The following is a 21,653-nucleotide window of genomic DNA, read 5'->3' as shown; positions in this document are numbered from 1 at the left end:
AATTATGCTATTTATAAAAAGAAGTCTACATTGAAATGAAAAGCTTTATTCTAGCTGCACTTTGCCGGTGCAAAACTGACTTTACTATTACTGATACTCTGTAACTAGAAACTGACTCAGAGCGATAGGAATCATGCCCCAAGAATCAAGTTACTTCAGTGTCAGACTACTAGCCATTACCATTAATTACCATATTTTAAATGGATGATTCATTCTCAGCTCTTGCATCTGACCGAGCTATCTGAAACCTCAGTATTTTCACTTGAAAGAAGAATTTTGGGTTGGCCTGGAAGAAACTGTGGTACCTACACAAAATCTATCTATCTAGCCCATTCCAAGACTGAAATAAAGCCTCAGGTCTCATTATTATTTACCTTTGCTCCAGGTTCTCCTGGCATTCCTCTGGCACCATCAGCTCCAGGACGTCCCTGAAAAAACCCAAAGGGGCAAAGATTTTAAAATGCAGTGGAATCAGTTAATATTTAAAAAATATTTAAATAGAAACTACTTACCCAGAGCAGGATTGATCCATATGCTACCTACCCTTTTGCCAGCTTTTCCACTTGGACCAGGGGCACCTTGAACACCACGAGGACCCTGAATTTAAAGAGTGTAATTCTTAGAATCACATGTATGTCAGCAAAAAGCTAGTTAAACATCTCACCTCAAGAATAAGATAAGATTTTTTTTTAACACAAAGCTGCATTTTTTCCCAGGAGATGGATTCTGGTTTCCAAATTCCCATTAGTTTTAATAGAACATGGGCATCCAAACTGGCCTTAGCACTACCAATTTTAATGCTAGTTTTCATGAGATGACACTATACATGGCATAACTGGTCCTTTTAACATAAAAGCTTCTTACATTATTTTCATGGCTTTGAAGACCTCAGTCCTGTGGTTTGAAAACCCTTCTTCCTCTCATGCCAAAATTATTTTAGTCACATAATAATTATTTGGTGAAAACTAAAGAGTGCTTATTTCAGATCCCTAATTCATACACAAATGTGAGTTGTGCTGGTAAACCCCTCACATGCTGTCTTAGCTTTACACAGCACAGTTTTAACTAGAGGGAGACCAAATTACCCCAAACTGCAAAGCCTAATTCCACTTTTCAAACACATGTAACTTTCACTGACAACTGTGTGGGCATATGTGTCTGTGGAATCTTTCTCATCCCCCATCCAAATGCATCTTCTTCACATGAAAATGGCAATGGTAAGGACTAGCCATCCAAAAATACTGAGTAGGAAGAGACAAAATACTAAAAATGTAAGTAAGCAAACTGGAAGACTGACTAGCTGTTCAGAGTGCTTTTTTGGTTAATTGCTTTATTTTTCTTCTGCAAATATCCATGTGGAGTTTTAAAACAGGCACTTAATAATGTAGCAAATCCATGATACCACTTGAGATCTGGCAAAAGCATTGTTCAAGAGACTCCTATCATGATTTCTCATGATTTCTTTAAGAATCCCCCATTACTTTTAGGTTTAAGCTGTAAGATTTCAATGGGTTTCAGTGCTCTTTAACATCACTGCACAGGAGCTGATATAATAGTAAGCTGAGAAGAAAAGCATGCACTGATTCCTAAAGAGTTATTCTTGCTATGTCACATCTTTCCTGAAAATATCCTGTTTAATTACCAACTAAATTCAACCTCTCTCACCTTATGCGATTTAATAAGATCAGAGCCTGAGGTCATACTATTGCAGACTGATGTATGATTACTTAACAGAGAAAAGAGCCTGAAGTGACAATATTAAAACAAGTTTTCAAGTGATGACACTCTACATGTGATAATTATTCCTTGTTATATAAAAATCGTTACTTTCGTATTTCAAAATGAACAATCAAGCCATTGCATTTAATGAGGATAGTACTGTAAAAGCTATTTTTCTTCAATTGCACATGGAAAGCATATCATTGATTGATTTCTTCTAAGTGATAGGAATGGATTTTCTTAAAGATAAACTCATTCAAACATAACAGGCAATACAAAACAGGCAATATTATTGTACCTGGGGACCTGGTTCACCACTTTCACCCTTAGCACCTGCTGCTCCAGGTCCACCCTTGATAAAAAAAGCAAAACATATTGTTTAAATATACAAAAAACTCTTTAAATGAATAAGTTATTTTCTATTTCTATACAGTAATTACAGGAAGAAAAAACAAACAATCCCCTATTTACTAAGGTGTGCGAATTCACCATTTGAATCTGCAGATATACCCTGATATATCATTGTCTAGACACTGGGCCTAACTATGCCAAAAATCTTTCTATTAGCAAAGAAAACTCCAACTGATTTGCATGGGATCAAATATAACCCTTTTTTCTATATTAATATTTGAGAGCTAAAGATGAGCACAGTAAGAACATAAGTAAGGAAAACGGGAGTGCATCCGCTGTAGGGAAGGCAACAGAAATGAAAGCCACCTCTTTTTATGTTTATCTATTTCTGTTGTACAGAAAATAACGGTCTCAGAGTTCAGTCAAAAAATGACTACAGTCAATGAAAAATACACTGTCTAATCTTGTAATGAACTTCAGCAATGTTTTAATCAAGTTTTTTATGCATCTGGCCCTGAAGAAGTGGAAAAATCTATGTAACTGCATCTCTTTACTATCATTAAATGATGACACAGATTTTCAGAGTAAGTTTTACTCATAAACAGACCTAAACCAGATCTTCATCCAGGGTAAGATACTGTACATGGAATCTGGGGCAGAACTAGTCAAAGTAAGTTTGTGTTTTATTAATAGTGGTCTCACAAAAATAGACAAAACAAAACAGAAAATCTCAACATGCTCACATAGAATACAGCCCCAGGGAAGGAACATACTGGAGTTTACTATTATAAGCAAAAGAATTTTTGCATTTCTGATGTCTGAAAGAGGTCATGACCAAATGTATGTACTTAATATGAAACAAATCTTGCAGGCCTTAGAAAACTGATAATCCTCCTATATTCACCATAGTGACCATTCAAAGAAAGAAGTGGTCTCTTGGCTTGGCCTAGTGCTGAGTCTGGCATGCTGGAGTGGAAAGATTCCAACTGACCTTGCAGGTACTGTATCAAATCCTAAGCAAATTGAAAATCAGATCCTGAGCTGGTACCGGCAGTGGAGATAACAGTGGCTTTGGTAGGTGGTGACTGTCTGTTTGGGTTTCCCTGATGTAAGCTCTGCTTTTAATTAATATAATTGATTACACTTAATATCTGTAGGCAGAAATTTATTTTTTATGCTATGTTAATTAAGCATGTGAACTCTAGACTCAGTTGAAGCTAGACTAGGGCTTTGACCCTGCTATGTTTAAGACTTTTAATAACTGATATGTTTCTAAATGTATCCTATTGGCTACTAACATAATTTAACAAAATACAATTCATATTAAGAGTAAAAGCTCCGACTATTTCATTCTTAAAATAAGCTGGGCACACAAACAATTGACAGACCAAGAATCTGTAGTTGCTTCTGGAACTGTAGGCCGAAAATGTTGCCAGGTCAGAGAGCTGGATTTCTAGAGCCTCCTAGTGGCTTAGAAGCTAAAGAACTATTAATATTCATTTGGTGGACTTTGCATACAGAAATTCATGAAGGCTTTTAAAACATGAAAGCATGAGTATAAGGCCAGGTTATACCTCAGCTAGAGGTATACAGCCCAAATTATAGGTCATATTATACCAGTCTTTACAGATATATTCCTTGCTTACAGCAGTTCTATAGTTATTTTGTCTGTACAGACTGAATCTTATCCTGCAGGTCTCTTGGTTCAAATACACTGCTGGAATTAGTGTATTAGTTTGTTCAATAGACCCAACATGTTTGACTCTTTGTAAGTATTGCATACCTAATCATAATCAAACAGGAGTCTGTGAGCCAAACTGCTTGGTAGCAACTATTTACTTTGGAAGAATCACTCTAGAAAAGAATTGCTCTTGTACAGGTCTGCTTAAAAATACAAGTCTAGTAACTTCAGTTTCTAAGGTACAAGTGAGATTCTGGTGTGATATTTAGCTAAAATTCACCTGAGAACAGTAAATTTCATCTAGGTAAAAAGACTGTGTTACTGAGACTAGCCAGTTTGGAGCACAGCATAATCTGGAACAGATTTTTTGATGCTATATGGAGATGAGGCAAAGCACTACCAAGCCAACCGAGAATACAACTTACAACAGCTTTAGTATCACGTAACTTTCAAGAGTCACTGAAGAGAATGTTAAGCTGCTACGATAAGGGAAGAACATGATCCAGAGTATTCCTTACGCTCCCTAAAATATTCCTTCCACAGTATGAAATTATCTTATGTTGCCCTGGGTTTTCTTTGTTAATAAAAGTGGTCACTGGAGTGAATAGCAGCGAGAGTCATTGAGACAACCTTTCAGTTGCATTGTACTGCTGTAGTTATACACAATGAAATGGACAGTAACCTGGCCAGTATTTTCTGTTGGTAATAGTAGGATGCTATACTCATGTTTGTCCATCTGCCTCTCCTGCTTTCAAACTAACAGACACTGTACATTAAGGAGGGTGAGGATGAGAGGGAAAAAGAGGAGGTTGGAAGGGGAGGACTTGATTGTTACTGTTCAGCTATGGGCTGTTGCTGAGCATCAAATTAAAGAAGGAAAGAAGCGCAGAAGGGAAAGGAACCATATTTCTTATACTACAGTCCTACCACTTCTAAGTTATGACCAAATCTCCACATCTGGAATGAGTAGAAGGAAACTACTTTGGAGGAAAATGCTATTGCATTCTGAGGCAGGGAGAAAACCAGGTGGCCTCCAGCAGCTTCTGTTCCTGTCTTCTATGTAGGCTGCTGTAGTTGTGACTGGCATGTCTCTGCAGTTACTTTTTCTTCACACAATAAACCAATAGGAACTTGCTTCATCCTTTTCTTTTGGTAACCCAGCAATCACTTGGTTTCATTTCTCAATAGCACAATTGTTTTCTCGTCTGTGTTTTACAACTAGATGCTTGTCTGATCTAATGAAAAATGCTAACATCACTCTTTGTGTTCATCACCATAATGACAATATAAATAAAAATTATGGCAGACATAGATCAAAATTTAAGAGGCAAAATATTTGCCAACCTAGCTGTGCCATCACAGTAGATAAAATAACAGTTTCCAAATTAAGTGGATCTTTCAAATATAGATACTGTACTAACTGTAGAAGAGAATTTCACTCTACATCAGAAGATAAATACAATCACCTGGGAGAAAGTTAGAAAAGACTAGTCTTCTACAAAGCTTACGATCTTGGCTGCAGCATTTTTTTATTTTGTATCATGGTACAGATGCTTTATAATAGCTTTTTGAAAGATGGTGAATAGTAAATTATGCCATTTAGTAGACTATCGGGTCTGAAAAGTATCCACTTCCTAAAAGAGGAAATTGCAATTGCAAGATTGTTCAGGTGGTTTTGGCTTGCTGAGATTCCTACCTGGTTTTATTCTTCCATTGTGAGTACTGTCCTTTTAAAGTGTTTGTAGGGATTACAGAAGCAAATGTATTTGTGATCAAAAAGTTGTTTCACATGTCATCAGAAAAACTGTTTTGTTCTATGTATAGACTTTGTACAAATATTAAGCTTTTTTAACATCCACAGGGCCATTTTCCAGATCATTAGGTATTAGCAGTCAAGACAAATTCAGGACTTTTCAGGATTTTTTCAGGATTTTTTATAAAAAAGTACAATTCTTTTAGAAATCTGTATGGCTTTTAATTGCTTATAGGAATGCCTCTTAAGAACTTTCCACATTCAGCTTAAGTAGTGAGCCAAGGTCAGTCTTCACACTCTTGCTTTAGTATCTCCTTCTGTAGAGTTTCATATTTACCACAAGCAATTTTATAAATATTATTATGGAGATGACTGACTGTAAAGGCATACGTAATTAGTTATGTAAAACTATTCTCTAGTTTTGTAAGTCTACCGGTGTGCTCTATCCAAACACCCCAAAATCTACAATAAAAACCGATTTAGTATTCAGGTTGCATTGCAGACCTTGAATAAGAATACGAATTATGGCTTTAACTGTATCAGTATCTTTTCAAGTAAAATAAGTACAAATACAGAGGTGTAGGCAAGGCCAGAATGAGACCCATTGACTTGCATTACTGTGTTCTTAAACCTGTGCCCCTGTTTTGTTTACATACCACAGGACCTGGTCTTCCAGTGAGTCCCATGGGACCAGGTGGACCTCTCATCGCAATCTGAGAAAACAAACAGAACAAAACAACAGGTATCAAGAAAAAGCTGGCAGCCAACATATAAATTCTATATTAATACAATTTCATAATGCATTAGCAAATAGCCCGTATCATTGATTCAGTTGTCAATAAGGATAAGTACTGTGATGAGATGATGCTTAGAGCTCTTTACTTCACATCCTGCATGATATAAAATGGAAATTTTTTTGGAGCTGTACCCTTGTGGCAGTTTTGTTTGCAGGCTCCTTGTGCTCACCCTAGCTTGCTGAAGAATAGCTTGCGCTTGAGCTTCCTGGGCTGAGATTGTTGGGCCCTTCTCACCATCTCCACCAAAGCGGAACTGCAAGTATCAAAACAAGAAAAGGATTCAGAATTTATCAAATTAAAACTATACTTGTTATTTGCTGCAACTGTGTAAACCACTTCAAAGACACAGGGTCTCAGACTTTAGTTCATTCCACGAAGTTCAGAAGACTGCTGCATTGAGGCCACTGGATCCAGCATGAATACTAAATAATTGGTAATAGTTTAGAACTGAAGTGCAAATCTAATCCCTTATGAGCAAACATTTTCTTGATTTCATAGGATTTTGGTTTTCATTTTGTTTGCTGCTTTGTTTGTTTCAAAAAGAGGCCAAAATAGACTCTAATTGTCTGCAAAACCTCATTAAAAATATGTATAAAAATTAATTAATTCTCCCTACATTAGTAGCTACCCACAGAAAAATGCAATTCAATTTAAGGCAGACTTCAGTTTGAAAAATGTTTGGTATCTAAAATGGAACAGTTTTGTGTCATTTCTGACAATTTCAAAATAAGTGACAGAATAAATTTAAGTACTCATTCCTGCACTCCTGGACTATAATTGTTCATGAAACTACTAGCAGAAGTTTTGCAATGTTGCAGAGACACTAAGCTGCAACAAGAAGCATGGCCTTCCAAAGGTAGGGCATAGGCACACTGGATATCAGGACCATGAATCTTTCATTGCCCACAACAGTTTGTACAGTTTGCCTACGCCCAGAGTTGGCAAGATAACTGAGGTCTTTCTCCTGCAGTCGTATTACTATTAGAATGGAAGGATTTTTTTGGAAAGTGATGGAAAACTTACTGCTTTAAGCCCCCACATATGAGCACCTGACTTTTTCTAAAATGAGAAATATCAAGCCTTCTATCATTTGAAAGGAGGCCAGGTGGTTTGTAGGGATCTGCATAATGTGGAATCAACCACATTTTCAAAATATTTTTCCAAGGAAAAATGCCTAAATTCATTGTCTTGCATCTATTGAAAGGGTGAATGCATTTTGATGAATTCATGATGATGAAGAGCCACACATCCCACAAAAGGTGTCTCCCACGTTACTTGGTGTTTTGAATGTATCTCCATGACAAGGCAGTTTGGCACTGCCGGATTCAATTCCACGTCTACTCCTTTATACCAGGATGTCTCTCAAGCTCGTGAGCAGGTCATCTGTTATAAAGGATAATGGCTTCTCAGTGGGGTTTATAACTGTGGAAAAGAAGTCTGGATGGTGGTTAAACTACTAGGCTGGAATTCAGGAGACCTGAAGCCAATTTCTTCCTTCCTGAGACATTTCTGGTTTGACTTGGTAAATCACTTGTGATGAGACTCATTAACATCTAAATATAAAGCTAGCGAGATTTTCTAAAGTGACTGATAGCTTAAGTATTAGTCCACACTTACTACCTTTAATGAAGCAAATGGATAAATTTTCCTCTGCTGGCACAGCAATTACAAAAGGAAGAATGATCTGGTAATAATTCCTCTGAGGATTAGTGGCATTTTTCCCTCAACTAATTACTGGTAAACAAATATTTCTGCTATACAGCCAGCTATGATAATAGAACTTGGTGCAAGCATGAGGTCAAAAACATTAGCTTATTTTAATAAACTTCCATTGATTGTTTCATAAATAGAAAATAAACTTCCCCAAATCATACTTTCTTCATTGATACTGATGGAGTCCTGCCTCCTGTATCGGAGCTGCAGCAATTACAGCTCAGAGACTTTTTACTTACTTTGCTTTACTTACCAAAAATACTGCCTCTTCATTTACAGATGGTTAATCAATTCTCTGGGATGGTAGTACTTATCAGATCTTTCACATACACACATACACTTAGGAATAATGAATTCCATGCACATAGTACTTTTCATACCACAAAGCTGCAAGATACTTTAACAGCTTTGGGCTTATTCCTCCACCTGCTAAAACAGATGGTGTTTTGCTTTGACTCCAGTGGGAGCAGACCTGGCTATGTACATACATTTCTATTCAAAGGATGCACTGACTCTTCAAAGACGACACTGAAGTCCAATTTTAAGCATGGAATGCTTAAAATTCTCCATGTCAAAGAGCCCTGAAAGCACACACGCCTGCTGGGAGTACATGCCCTTTGTGCAACAGCAAACTCCTTGTTTAGGACATATAGTAGCAAGTAATAGTTGCTGTTGAAAACATAAGGAGGTTTTCAGTGAGTGTAATACATTCATGTAGGTTCCAATCTGGCAGCCAAGCAGGAGATAAAGTGTATGTTTTGATTGAGGAAAAAGAGGTACCACATGATGTTCAAATGCTTGCACCATACAAGAACCTCTGTATCATCTCTCATTCCAAAGACAAAATCAGATGAAAAAAGAAAACACCTATACATTTCTTGAAACACACTTCCTCTTCTTGGAGGCTGGTTACCCTGGAATCATAATACAACTTACCGGCAACATTAACATGGTACCTGGGGGACCTGCTAAACCATCAGCACCAGGGAGACCAGGGCGACCAGGTGGACCCTATGAGAACAAAGGGATGAGAGGAAAAGGGATGAGAACAAAAAGATAGTTATATAAGATAAACCCCTTGAGTCACTCGCACACACTTACATTTGTATTCATAATGATGAACTTGGAGGTCTAATATTTTCTTTGCAAATGATTTGGGAATATTATTCATATTAGTGAGGTAATTAAAGAACTGAGTTTGGGGAAGACATCCAGCAACAGGAAAGCAAGCTATTCTCTTCAATTATTTTACTTACAAATTATATTAAAAATGGAGTATGGAGTACCTAATTATGGAGCCTTTGCTCCTGATTTCATAGGTTGGGCTGAGCTATTTGCATTGTGTTCCAGCATTTGCTTTATTTGATATAGAGAATTAACACTGCTGACAATCTTTAAACCCTTTGAGTAGGCTTAATTTTCAAAGGCTACATAAGTTCTGCAGCTATGATAGGAAATCTGTTTTTTATGAAATCTAATTCTCCCTGACAGTTTAAAAAGAGCTAAACTTTTTGTGTAAGCTGGAGTTGAAGAAATGTACCAATGTGTGTGTGTACATGATGCTCATGAGTATTGACACAACGTGCTGCATAGATAAATATTGCTGTTGTGAAAACAGTTAGATTTATAATTGCACCTTTCCTCCCAGCAATTTGCATCCTGCATTTTTACTGTCTGAAGCTGTCAAGGACAGGAAGGCCCTGCATCAGGAGTGCTCATTTGCCTGCTGCATGTCTGCCAGACAAAGTACTTATTCACCAGAATGACCCTCTGCAGGGCTGCAACGACAGACCAACAAACATCAAACTGTCCTAACTGGTTCCTTCTGCTGCTCAGGAGTTGAACAAAACAATGGGAAAGCTGACCTGAAAAATTTTGCTGGTTTTTTTCCCTTCTTCAAGAATTAAGATCAGTAGTCTGTTATTGAGTCTGAGCTCTTTTTTCAAAAAAGCCTGAAGCATCAAAAAATAATTTCCTACTAATAACACACTACAGATAAATCTTATATTGAGAATAATTTCTAATTCAGATGTAAAATATTGAATAAAATGTTGTAATTGTTAAAAAGAACCATTATATATCAGACAGTTTTTAGTTAAGGTTAAAAAAATAGAAAAATAGTTAAATGCACTTGCAAGGCACCCAAAGAACATTCACTCTGACCTGCAGTGACTTTATGCCATATGACTGAGAGTCTTTGTGAAGATTAGAACTGAAAGATTAGATCAGAAGATGAAGATTAGATTACTGAAGATTAAATTGAAGATTAGATTAGTTCTTCAATTTCTTCTTCCATTGCACCATTTTATATGAGTGAAATTCATCCCTACAGTAAGTAAAAGTGGGACCACTTATGGTCCTCTCCAGAAGGGCATGTTCCTTCGTTTCTCAATTGTCTCATACCTGTTATTAGGATTAGAATGATATAATAATTTAGTACAAAAACTGAAGCACCATGGGCAGCTACAAAAAGGGGTGGATTTCACAATTACTTGTTCTGTAGTTCTGTGTTTAAACAACATTCTCAATTATTCTAGGTATTAATGCGGGATTTTTAAAATTAAGCAATATGCTTTTCTTGAGTGGTAATTTTCTCAGAATGTTACTTTTCTAAATTTTTTACCTAAGATGAAAAGTAGTCAGAATAGCTATAGCAAGAGCTAGAGCCTTTATTCATCTACACTGATTGCTGTTTAAATAAAAAACCAAACCTGTCCACATATGTTTAAAATTTAAAGTAAGACATGTTATTTCATTAGGATGGAGTCTGACAGCAGAATCTGGTTGCAGAAATCTCTATTGTCCTCATGAGTTTGTTAAGTCATTTCTACAATTATTTTTTTGGTGTAATGTGTCCTTTTTTATATAAAACTTGAAGTCTGTTCCATGACAGGCACATGATGTGTTTAGTCAAGAATTTCCTTATGATGAATTCAGTAAGCAGTTAGTTAAAAAACTGAGTACTATCAGTAGTTATTTCATTACAATGTGTTAAAATTCCCATTTAATACATTTAAGTTCCAAAATATGTTGTTTAGTTAATCTACAGGAAAGAAATATGAAAGAAGTGTGGATGATGACTTACTATCAAGGTGAAGCGTTGTCGGGATTTTAACATTATCATTATTCAGTGAAGTAATAGCATCTTCTCAACATCTTGTATACACAAATACAGCATGAACATGCTAGACTCACCAGTAAACTATCACTCATAAAACTCAGGAAAGTTTTTTTGGTAGCATATTTTCCTCAAATAAATATATTTAGGCTGTTATAAAATTGTGTTAGTTGTAGCAGTAAGAAAAGGTTTGTGAGAACATTTAAGACTAAAATAATAGCTTAAATTTCATTTATATTCATGACTGGATTGTGTTCTCATGCAGTATGTTATTTGATATGGGCAATAAATTCTGCCTAGATCATCTAAAGATTATCCATCACTTTCAATATTTCCATGTGTATTTTGATTCTGCAGAACTTGGTTTTTTTCTGTATCTCTCCATGCTATAGCTGAGGTCATACTGATTTCTTTAAACCTCATTCAAATCCATATGAAATGTTTGTACCTATTACTTTATTATATTTTAAATAATTCACATCAAAACAGAGAAACAAATAGGAACTTAACATTTTTCCTGTATTTACAGTACATATTTCTACTACCTAAGGAAGTGTTTATCCAGATTCTTATCGATCAGCCTCAGTTCCACTTAAGTTTCTTAACCTATGTGTATATATTTCAGATCAGGATCTAACCCACTTACTCTTCTAGCAATTAGTGCAAGACATGCCATGAATACTCAGGATAATCTGTCTGTTGACTTACCCTTTCACCAGGGTCACCTGGAGGACCAACAGGACCTTGTAGACCTGGGGGACCTGTAAGGCCCTATGGAAAATGAATGACATTATTATGCTGAATGCTTGCAGCATTTTAGAACTATTTTTTTCTCTGGAAAGTTATGTTGAACACATATTTGGATAAAATAATTTATAAGGTGGCATACTTTTTTTCTTACAAAAATTTATAGTCAACATTCAAAAGTTTGATTTTCGTGTGCACTCAGCTTGTAGCATGCTGTCACTGAAAATGCTGGACGTGACCCTTCTTTACTCCCTTCTGAAAATGCTAAGTCCAATATACTATTTGGGAATTATGATAAGACCAATATTAATTGTGTTAACTCATGAATACCAAAGCACAGGGGATAAATCAAATGCCATAAAAGGAAATTGTGATTAATCTACTTACAGCGGGTCCTCTTGGTCCCGGTGGTCCTTCAATGAGCATACCCTAGGGGGGAATGAAACAATATACTGAATTCCTCATGTCTTGGAGAAAAGTATAAAACACCTTTTTAGCTGAACTACTGAAGTTAACGTTTCTTAGTGTTTTGATAAACTTTTCTGCGGACCTTCTCTCTACAGTTACTAGAATTGGAATCTGAATTGTGTGGCTTTAAAAATGAAAAAGACTTCTAGGCTGGAGGGATCTCTTAGTACTTGAGTCAAAATAACTTTTTTCTTTTTTTTTAAAATGCTGTTAAAGAATTTGATGTGAGTAACTCTGGCGATTTCTATGTTGTGGGTCTTATAGCACCTCCTAGTTCCTTTTTCTTTTGAGTGCAGTTGCTAGTCCACATTCCAGGCAAAACCTACGACTCTATGATCCTCACTTGTACTTGGCTTTCCATAGGAAGGAGGACTGGACAAACAAGCATGAAACTAGCTGTAGTGAACTCCAACATTGTTGGAGATTGGCAGTGGATACCTCTTGATTATTATGGGTGTAAACTAAATGTATCTTGCAGTGGTTTAAAAAAGCCATGCATTTTATGAGCTTCTTCACAGATCATGACTGAGAGAGAGGTTACAGTCCTGACTTGTAACTTGTTCATTATTGTTGTCCTTTAACTTTGGTGATCAGTAACTCAACAAAACGCTAATCCTGGGACAGGAATATAGAATTAAGAGGGAGATTTTGGATCACAGAATTCAGACCTTTGACATTTAGGCAACAATGACACATCATAGTATTTTATCAGTCTTCAACTTAAGCTAATTTTTTCCCTTGATACTTCTGTACCTAATTTTCTATGAAATAAAAACCAGACTAAACTTTTATTTCTATTTGGGTCAAATACATATTTGAAAGCAGTCCTTGAAAACTCTAGAAGAGTAAACCACACTGGCATTCAACTTCTGCTAGACATTATAAAATGATTATTTTTGTATAATCTGTGTCTTTTTAAAAATTCAGTTACATTTTCATTTCTAACCATCGAACATGATGTCCTACTGTAAAAGCCACTTAGTTACTATACTACTACTTAAAGATGAGAAAAATTCTGTCAGCTACTGATCTATTAATGTGCTTATGACCAAGTTTTGTAACCTTTGAAGAAAGTATTTAATTAAACTTTTAGCAGTTTGAATGCACCAGCACAGGTTAAACATACAAGCATTTATTTAACCTCTCAGAGGGACTTCCTTGCCCTTGCTGAAACCTGTAGTTACAGTGTTACCTGTGCTTAAGCTGGAAGCTATCTCCGTAGGTCTGTCCAAGCTATAGTTACTAAATGGCCTGAAAAGCAGATCTATGCTCTGTTTTTCTCTGCACAAGAAGATTCTCCTCGTTTTAAGGAACATGTGGTTAGCCCTTTGTGTAACCAAAAGAGAAGGCTGAACAGGCTACCGTCTGTTATCAGTTTTATACTGTCCACACTGCAGATGATTGTTTCAGAGATAATGGATAAGGTTACTGTCATCCTATCGTGAACAACGTGGTCTGATAATGATGTATCAACAGTTTACATATGTTATACAGTGCTAAAGAAAAACTCACCCACATCTGTACTTACAGGTTCAATTACAGCTGGTTCTCCCTTTTGGCCTTTTTCTCCATAAGCCCCATGTCCAGTCACCTGGCCAGTAAAAACAGCCCCCAAAATGAAAATAAGTAGAACATCTAAGGACCTGGTACAATAAAGAACTGTAGCAACCTGTAACTGAAAGCTAAAGCTGGAACTGATCTGTGCTCTGAAAAATACATCACAGGCACAAACCATAGCAGTCAAAAATATTTAATATATGAGAAATTGAAAATGCAAAAACTGCATGCATACTTTTCAAATTATTGGATATTGTCAATTTGCAGTTCTCGAATGAGATGCAGTAGTTTGCATCCCATGGTTTTCGTTAGTACTTTTGACTTAGAACCTGAAACTTCTGTGTGCAATTCACAAAGTTGTTTCTTTTCTTATTTGAATGGCCATATTCTTGGCAATTAACAATGATTCTTCATGGCTTTCTGAGTTAAGCAAGCCTAAAGTGAGCTGGAAAGAAAGATCCCTTGGTCCATGTGGACAGCACCCTTCAGGCTCTTAATTTCATTCATTAGACATCCACAACACATAAATTAGTCTAATGAGTCTATGACTTCATGGCATAAATGGGAAAGGAGTTAAGTGGCATTGTAAACTTTAAATGATATTTCATGGATACCCAGTTATGCCCCCTAACTATATGAATTAGCATCAATGGCAAAATTATTTTAGGATCAGGTCTGTGGGAAGTTTAGGGTTCAGCATTAAGATAACAGAAGTACCTAAACCAATAGGTCAATAACACATGCTAATGGAAGAACACAGACAGATTCAAGTTTCAAACAAAGAAAAAGAAAATGAAATTTTTTTTCAAACCATGAGATATGTATTTTTCTTCAGAAGTACATCTCTTGATTGCTAACATATCCACTAGAAATTAAATTCAGCTCTGATCAGATGAAAATTTGAAATGCTTTTTTTAAATTTCAGTAGAGGGATTCCACATTTACACTAAAATAGCTGGGGATTTGAAAATGTTAAGGATAATGTTACAGTATTTCAATATGAAATATCTTGGAAAGGAAAAAACAAAGATACAGATTCATGGCTTGTGCATTTTGCATTGATTTATAAAGGCACAGATCTCACTAGTAATGATGCAATAGTTCACAAAAATCAAATAGCAAGAGGTATAGATAATTATGTTTTATTATATTAATGAAAATCGGTTGTAAAAAATGACATCAAGTCTCCATCTTTGGAAATATTGCCCTTTTTTGAAAGTTTCCAGGTACTGAGTACTTTTCATCTTGCCCTTTTTATCAAAGGTAGAACTTCACTTGTTCTAAATACATCCACATGCCAAAGGAAAATTATATGATATCTCTGGTTCAGCAGATGAGAGTTGTAATAAAGCTGGCACAGGTCAGAGCCTGAGTTCCAGTTCAAGCTTCCCAACTCCTTCAGTTTTGTAGCAAGGCATTTAAAGTTGAAATTTACACCAGGGGAATAGAGTCTACACAGTCATTTGCTTAAAGCAGGCACAAATGGTGCCTTATGGGCTCTTTGCTTTGCACATAATCTGACCTTTTCTGTGTCATTCTGCCACAGTGTCCCCATCTGGGCTAGAAGGAAAAAAGTGAGTTTGTATCACATTGCATAGATAAGTATCATTAAAAAATACAATGACCCCAACAGGGTTTAGAAAGGAGTGATAAATGAAATACAGAAGTATGGGTTTCAAGATTGGCAGAGAAAAGCAACTTCACAGCATTCACTGTTATTTTTTGGATCCTTTGTAAACTGAAGTTTTGAGTTTGTAAGGAGCAAATAAAGATAAGACTGAGCAAATCCTGCAAGCAAAATTCTCCTTTCCTACTATATTCAGGGCCTTCCCAATTAAAAGTCCAAATGGCAATTAATTTTGCTTCCAGTCTTAGTCATATTAGTTTTCTTTGCAGCATCCACAGTCCAGGAAACTGGTAAACGAGGATTTTGGCACAACTAAAGGAAAATTAAAGCCTTGATGTTAAGCCTGTGATTAAGTCAGAGCAAAAGAGAGAGCTATAAAACACACAAAAAAGAGCATGATTCACAGGATTCACCATGTCATCTTATCTTCCTTTATATATACTGAGCTGTTAAATCACTCCTGCAAGGTCATAAACCTGTCACCATTGACTAAGCTTATTTTCATGAAAGGGTTCAGACCTTCACCTTCCCAGTCATGAATTTTCTCATTGGAAAGTAGCAGAAGCTGTAGGATTCTAGACACTTATATGCATTTCAACTTCTTAAGGTAATCATATAAAAATATTAATTACAGTACTATCACCTGCATTAGAACTTACATTCTTTCCAGCTTTAGCTCTAGTTTAGAAAGATTTTTAAAACTGTTCATTTCATCATTTGTTTTTGGAATTCCACCTCTTCTTTCCTTTCCCTCCCATCTTCAGCCCTCCCTTGGTCCCTTCACCAAAAGAGATAAAACCTTTGCATTTAATAAAAATAAAAAGTTCAGGATTACTAAAACAAGAGGATAGGCTTGATCCAAATCCTATCAAAAGTGAGACTATATCTAATATGTACATGGAGCTCTGGATCAGGGTCTGTAAAGTTCTGAGACTGTATAACTATAAAAGAATCGCTAAATTAACTTAATCTTCATTATGCCTCCAATCAACTTACGCTCGTTTCAGTGATATCGGTCTCTGCAGGAACACCTGGACCAAACTCCTCATTAGTGGAATCAGTTGGCTTCTCTTCATATTCTTTATATTCATAAAAATCATATTCGCCTAAATCTCCATCTACCAGAAGATCAGATTCACTGAGGTCTACTCCTCTGCTTCCATATTCAGTTTCCTCAGTTTTTTTATCATAATCCTCTCCAGTTATGTATTCTTCAGCAAATACTTCTTCAGCAGGATTTTGCTATTCATATCAGTAGCAAAGGTTTGGAAATAGGAGGAATACGTGGGTTATTGTTAGTAAAGCAATGTAAGCATATGCTGATCCACCATAATGACTTGTCAAAAGAAGAAAGTAGTACTACAGCATATTGTCTTTTAATTAGAGTCTGAAGGACTCGAAGTCCAGCCTTTCAGAGTAATTAAAAGATCATTGTATAAGTAGTACAAAGAAGTAATGCTTTCATAAGCTTTTTTTTAAATTATTTCCAAAAACATTGAATTCAATATATCCAGTACACTGTGTGTACTGCTTACTTAATGTTACTTTAGTGCCAAATATAGCTAAATTTCCCTGCTTGGTTTCACACTTACAAGCATTCATGAATGAACATATGCACTGCAATCAGCAGCGAATAAATTCAGGCCTTTTTACAGTAACAATGTACAGGAAGTGCAAGCGAGCATCACTTCAGTTAAGCCCAGCCTTCTTCGTTATTTTGTGCCTATAAATACCAATGCTGAGCTAAATGTTTCAACTTCTTTTCTCTTGTTAATGATTTTGCAGTTTATTTATCACTCTAAAAGTCATGGTTCGTGTCTGTCATGGCAAATTATGTATTTTTTGTAAGTCAAATTCCACCTGCAAAACTCAGATTAATTTTAACATTTATGAAATCTAAGCCTTCATCTTCAAGTATGTAAACTGTCAAACCAAGCAACCAACTTACAAGCACCAAAGCAGTTTAAAGGAATGCTATATTTGACATGTACAAAACCATTTGGGGAAAAAAAAAAGAGGATTGCTTTATTCTGTTACAGAGGTCTCTTGATAATTTTGAAAGAAATCGAAGTTCAGATATTGCTAATGTGAGTTGGACTTTCTAGATGGTCAGACAAGACGAACTAGTGTGATCTTAAAAAATATATTAAGAAGCTAATCAGCATCCAGAGTAATTAATAATATCTTGATCTAATCAAGATATTGAAATATATTGCAATTAAAACAGAAGGTCAGATTCTGATTTAACAGTTGCTTAATTCCACTAGCTACAGGACTATGACTTTTGCCTTACAGCTAGAGTAAATGCAGATCTGAACGAATTCTAAGTCAAATTTTGCCATTATGCAAAACTGTTCTCACTAAGGAGAGCATTTAGCACTTAGGATCAATCTCATTAAAACTGTACTATTTTACAATTGGCCTAAAATTGCCCAAGAAACAGAATGACTTAAATATGACTCCCTCAATCAACTTGTGAGAAGTAAACATGAAATTTAACACAAGAATAGTTTACAGTAGAATGAGTAAAATATACCTTAATTCACTTTCACCTTCCAACATACGTAGGAAAAAAAAAAAAGGGGAGGGGGGGGACGGACTCTTTTTCTCTTTTCAAATGTTCAAGGGGGGGCAGGGAGCAGTTTTGTACATCTTTTAAGCAACATAACTTCATTTTGAAAGGAAAATGTAAAAGAAAAACAAAACCAATATTACTTATAATTAGCCATCATTTTGCTAAAACTAGCATTAATTAATATGCAGACATATTAATCAACACTGGCTTAGGTGTAGTAATCTTAAAATAATGTTTCAGCTTGTCATTGTGGCTTTCTAAAAAGGTGGCTTCTAACATAAGTGAAATAATAATTTTATCTTTTTTGACAGTTCAAAATACTATGTCTCATTTGAATAGAACCTCAGTGAAAAGCAAATAATTTGGTTTTGTTAGTTGAAGAACTATTAAAAGGAAATGATGGCTTCTGACTCATCTTCAGTATGCTGCTATGGCTGCAGCCATTCTTTGTCTTGTGTTAGGCTTGTTTTATGCTGCATCTTAAGAATTACAGGAAAAATTAAAGACTTCCCTTCTTGTTAGATCAGGAGGACTATGTCTATTATTTAACCCAGTTTATACTAGATAAAGCTCCATTCACATCCACACTGAATGCAACAACCCAGCATTCCCACAGCATATATCACTGAATGATTTCCAGAATCATGAACTCTGCAGCCTGAAGTTTCGGCAGATCTCTAAAGAATTAATGGGAGTTCTGCCCAAGAAAATAGTAGGTTCTGATATTGGCTGAGAAAGCATAAAATTGCATTAACTGGTGTTGTAGGTATGTATATGTACACAGACGGACATTCATCCTTTTAAAATATGTTTGTGCTTTTTTAATCATTGGCACCTGGTGGGCAAGTATTTTTGCTTATCATTTTCTTAAGAGTCCTTATTACCTCATTTGCTTTAGTAGTTCTGGAGGGAGCTTCCGTCTGGGGCCCATAGTCATTTTCAGCTATGCTATACTCTTGAAAACCATCCACAATGTTTACCTAGTATTAAAGAAAAAGTACATTGTTAAAAAAAATCCTGTAGGAAAAACTCAAAAGCTATCACTTTTATTCAGGTTATGGTATTAGCCAGATGTAATCATCTAGTGGGGTTAGGTATATTTTTTCTTATTATCAGAGATCTTCCAGTCTTAGCCTGGGAAAGATCTTGATTATTTCTGGGCTACCTTTACCCCTAGTTTGCCTTTTGTTGCTGCTTGATAACTTTTCTTCTTCTTCGATGCATATTTTTCATATTTTTTTGTTGTGGCCTTTTGGGGTTTGTCCTTTGAGCTAGCGGCCACTGTCCTCTTCCTCTTTTTGACCATGCCTTTCTTTTTCTGCAAACGTTATGAAAGATGGAATGGGAAAACATAAATAAAAGGAAAAGAAAATTCAGAAAGCATGAATGAAAGAAGGGCAACCAAATGTGAGATGAATGCTGTCAGCCGTAAGACCTTCCATCTCTAACTGAAAGCAAGTGTTACAGCTACAGAATAAAGAAACGAGTGAAAGGAAAACATTAAGCTTATATACAGAAGACACAAATTAACAAACCATATGGTAGGGGACAGCTGGACACCACACGACAAACAGATCAGATTCTATTACCTCTGTTTGTGCTATTGTCTCTTCGAACAGTGGGGGTCCCTCTGTTACAGAATCAGTTTCTTTATAATCTGCATCCCCATACTCATAGTCATATTCGATAAAATCTTCTGGTGTGTACTACATTGCAAATGGAAAAATATCAGGCATTCCCATGTTAGTGGTAGCAAACTAGATTAGCAATACTGGAAAGCATCTTAACCTTTATTAGGAGTAAGCTTAAGAAAATTAAGGTAGTATGAACAATTCAATATAGTTATTCATTTGGGGGAAAAAAACCCAATTTCTTATTTCTTTCAAAGCACAACACAAAAGTAATAAAAAAACAAGTAGTAGTGCCAGGAAAAAACTCTCTTTTATTGGACTGCACAGAAGAATCAACTATAATTTGGATTACTGGGAGCACCAACTGATTTTTATGAAATCATATATTTGTTTAATCTTTAAATTGCAAATAATGCCTCTTTCACTTATACTCTTTTACCTGTGTTTTTTTCAGGTGACCAGAAGAGCAGAGAGATGCCAATATCTGACATGAATAGGGTAAACAATTTCAGATACAGGGAAGAGGCCATAACTCACAAATAACCATGGCTATCCTCCTCTTGTTTGCTAGAGAGTTCTCAAAACCAGGGCAGCTTCATGGTACACATTGCCTGAGCAAATGTTTCACTGGTATAATTTTATTTAAAGGTCAGATCCTCAGCTGCTTTAAATTGCTCTATAGCTCTGTATCTATAATAACTAGTATCAAATGAAGATTTGGCCCACAAAACTTTTACAGAGAAAATGTGTTTAGAATTGGCTTGTGTAATGTTGTGAACACGATCTAGGGAGCCAGGAACTCCTGAGCTGTAATCTTGGCTGTGCCATGGAGATACTGGTCTAGGTATTACGTGTACCAAGTACTACTCATCGCAGCTGAGAAGAAAGGGCAGCTTTAAACTATCTTACCAATCCTGTCATGTTTGAAGCTACAGGAACTGGTTGGTCCTGTAAATTAAAGCAGTCTCATGGCTGCTACCAATTCTCTTTATGTCCCCAGGGAGCCAAAGGAAGGTGGAATTGTGGCCAGAATCTGGGCAAGTGTCTGCTTTCGCTTGTTTAGGAAGAAATATTCTAATGTGCCTCATGTGAACTAGCCACTTCTGAAATCTCCTTTCTCCTGTTACAAGTCAGCATCATGTCTGTAAAATGAAGACAATATCTGTTTGTTTCATTAGATTGCTGAGAGGATTAGTACATTACACTTCCAAATGACTCTGAGGATTCCTAGAAGTCATAAATATCACCAGCATCAGAAAGAGATTAACATTTTAGAAGAAATTATAACTGAGATTAAAACAGATCTCCATATTCCAAAATATATTCTACTATGTGACCAAATTACCGGTTTAATATTTTCTCTGGTGAAGCCTTTTGATACAATTCTTGTACTTATGATTTTAGTGTGCAGAAAATATGGAGAAGTTGATTTTCTCAGGAAGTATGAGAGTAACACGGAAAGGCCTTAATCACTTCAAAATCCTTTACGTGGGTTTCTGTTACTTCACCCCTGTGACTCCTCAGAGTTGTACTATGTACTATGACTAACAGCTTTTCCTGAAGATACAGATTTTTTTTAAGATATCAGATGCTTTTTGTTTGATAGTCCTTTTGATTATTTCTACACCAATGCATATATAACCTGGTTAGTCATGAGATTTGATAAACATATAGAAAGAATGTAACATACTTTTGGTAATTGTCTAAAACTATATTGCACTTTAATAAGAAAACTTCAAACTACAAATTACAAAACATTTATCATTTTAGATAGGCAATATCCTCGGCAATATCCTCTCTGTGAAGTACATTGGTGCTTCATATCTGCCTGTTATATAATGTAAGCAATGCTTTGATTTCATCAGTAGTGTCATTGGCATTACCGAAATAAGTTGATTCTATTTATACTTTTCAAA

The 21,653-nt window shown here is 35.9% G+C and overlaps 1 protein-coding gene across 6 annotated transcripts in view; it reads right to left on the bottom strand.

Moving 5' to 3' along the window:
* Nucleotides 1-21,653, bottom strand: part of COL11A1 (collagen type XI alpha 1 chain) — a 164,285-nt gene that overhangs the window by 93,418 nt on the left and 49,214 nt on the right. Inside the window, exons 6-18 of one of the 6 annotated variants that reach the window (XM_049807754.1) lie at nucleotides 19,696-19,812; nucleotides 19,272-19,424; nucleotides 18,991-19,086; nucleotides 16,528-16,773; nucleotides 13,876-13,938; nucleotides 12,267-12,308; nucleotides 11,841-11,903; nucleotides 8,951-9,025; nucleotides 6,471-6,554; nucleotides 6,161-6,217; nucleotides 2,018-2,071; nucleotides 544-597; nucleotides 375-428 (exon numbers count right to left, since the gene is read on the bottom strand). In XM_049807754.1, coding sequence (XP_049663711.1) covers nucleotides 375-428; nucleotides 544-597; nucleotides 2,018-2,071; nucleotides 6,161-6,217; nucleotides 6,471-6,554; nucleotides 8,951-9,025; nucleotides 11,841-11,903; nucleotides 12,267-12,308; nucleotides 13,876-13,938; nucleotides 16,528-16,773; nucleotides 18,991-19,086; nucleotides 19,272-19,424; nucleotides 19,696-19,812 — 1,158 coding nt within the window. The remainder of the gene's footprint in view (nucleotides 1-374; nucleotides 429-543; nucleotides 598-2,017; nucleotides 2,072-6,160; nucleotides 6,218-6,470; nucleotides 6,555-8,950; nucleotides 9,026-11,840; nucleotides 11,904-12,266; nucleotides 12,309-13,875; nucleotides 13,939-16,527; nucleotides 16,774-18,990; nucleotides 19,087-19,271; nucleotides 19,425-19,695; nucleotides 19,813-21,653) is intronic. The other 5 variants (XM_049807755.1, XM_049807759.1, XM_049807758.1 and 2 more) reach the window with 5 other exon arrangements.

Source organism: Accipiter gentilis, chromosome 8 (assembly GCF_929443795.1).
Source record: "Accipiter gentilis chromosome 8, bAccGen1.1, whole genome shotgun sequence".
NCBI classification, from domain to species: Eukaryota; Metazoa; Chordata; class Aves; order Accipitriformes; family Accipitridae; genus Astur; species Astur gentilis.
Note: the sequence above shows the minus strand (reverse complement) of the source record. Positions and strands in the feature narration are given on the sequence as shown.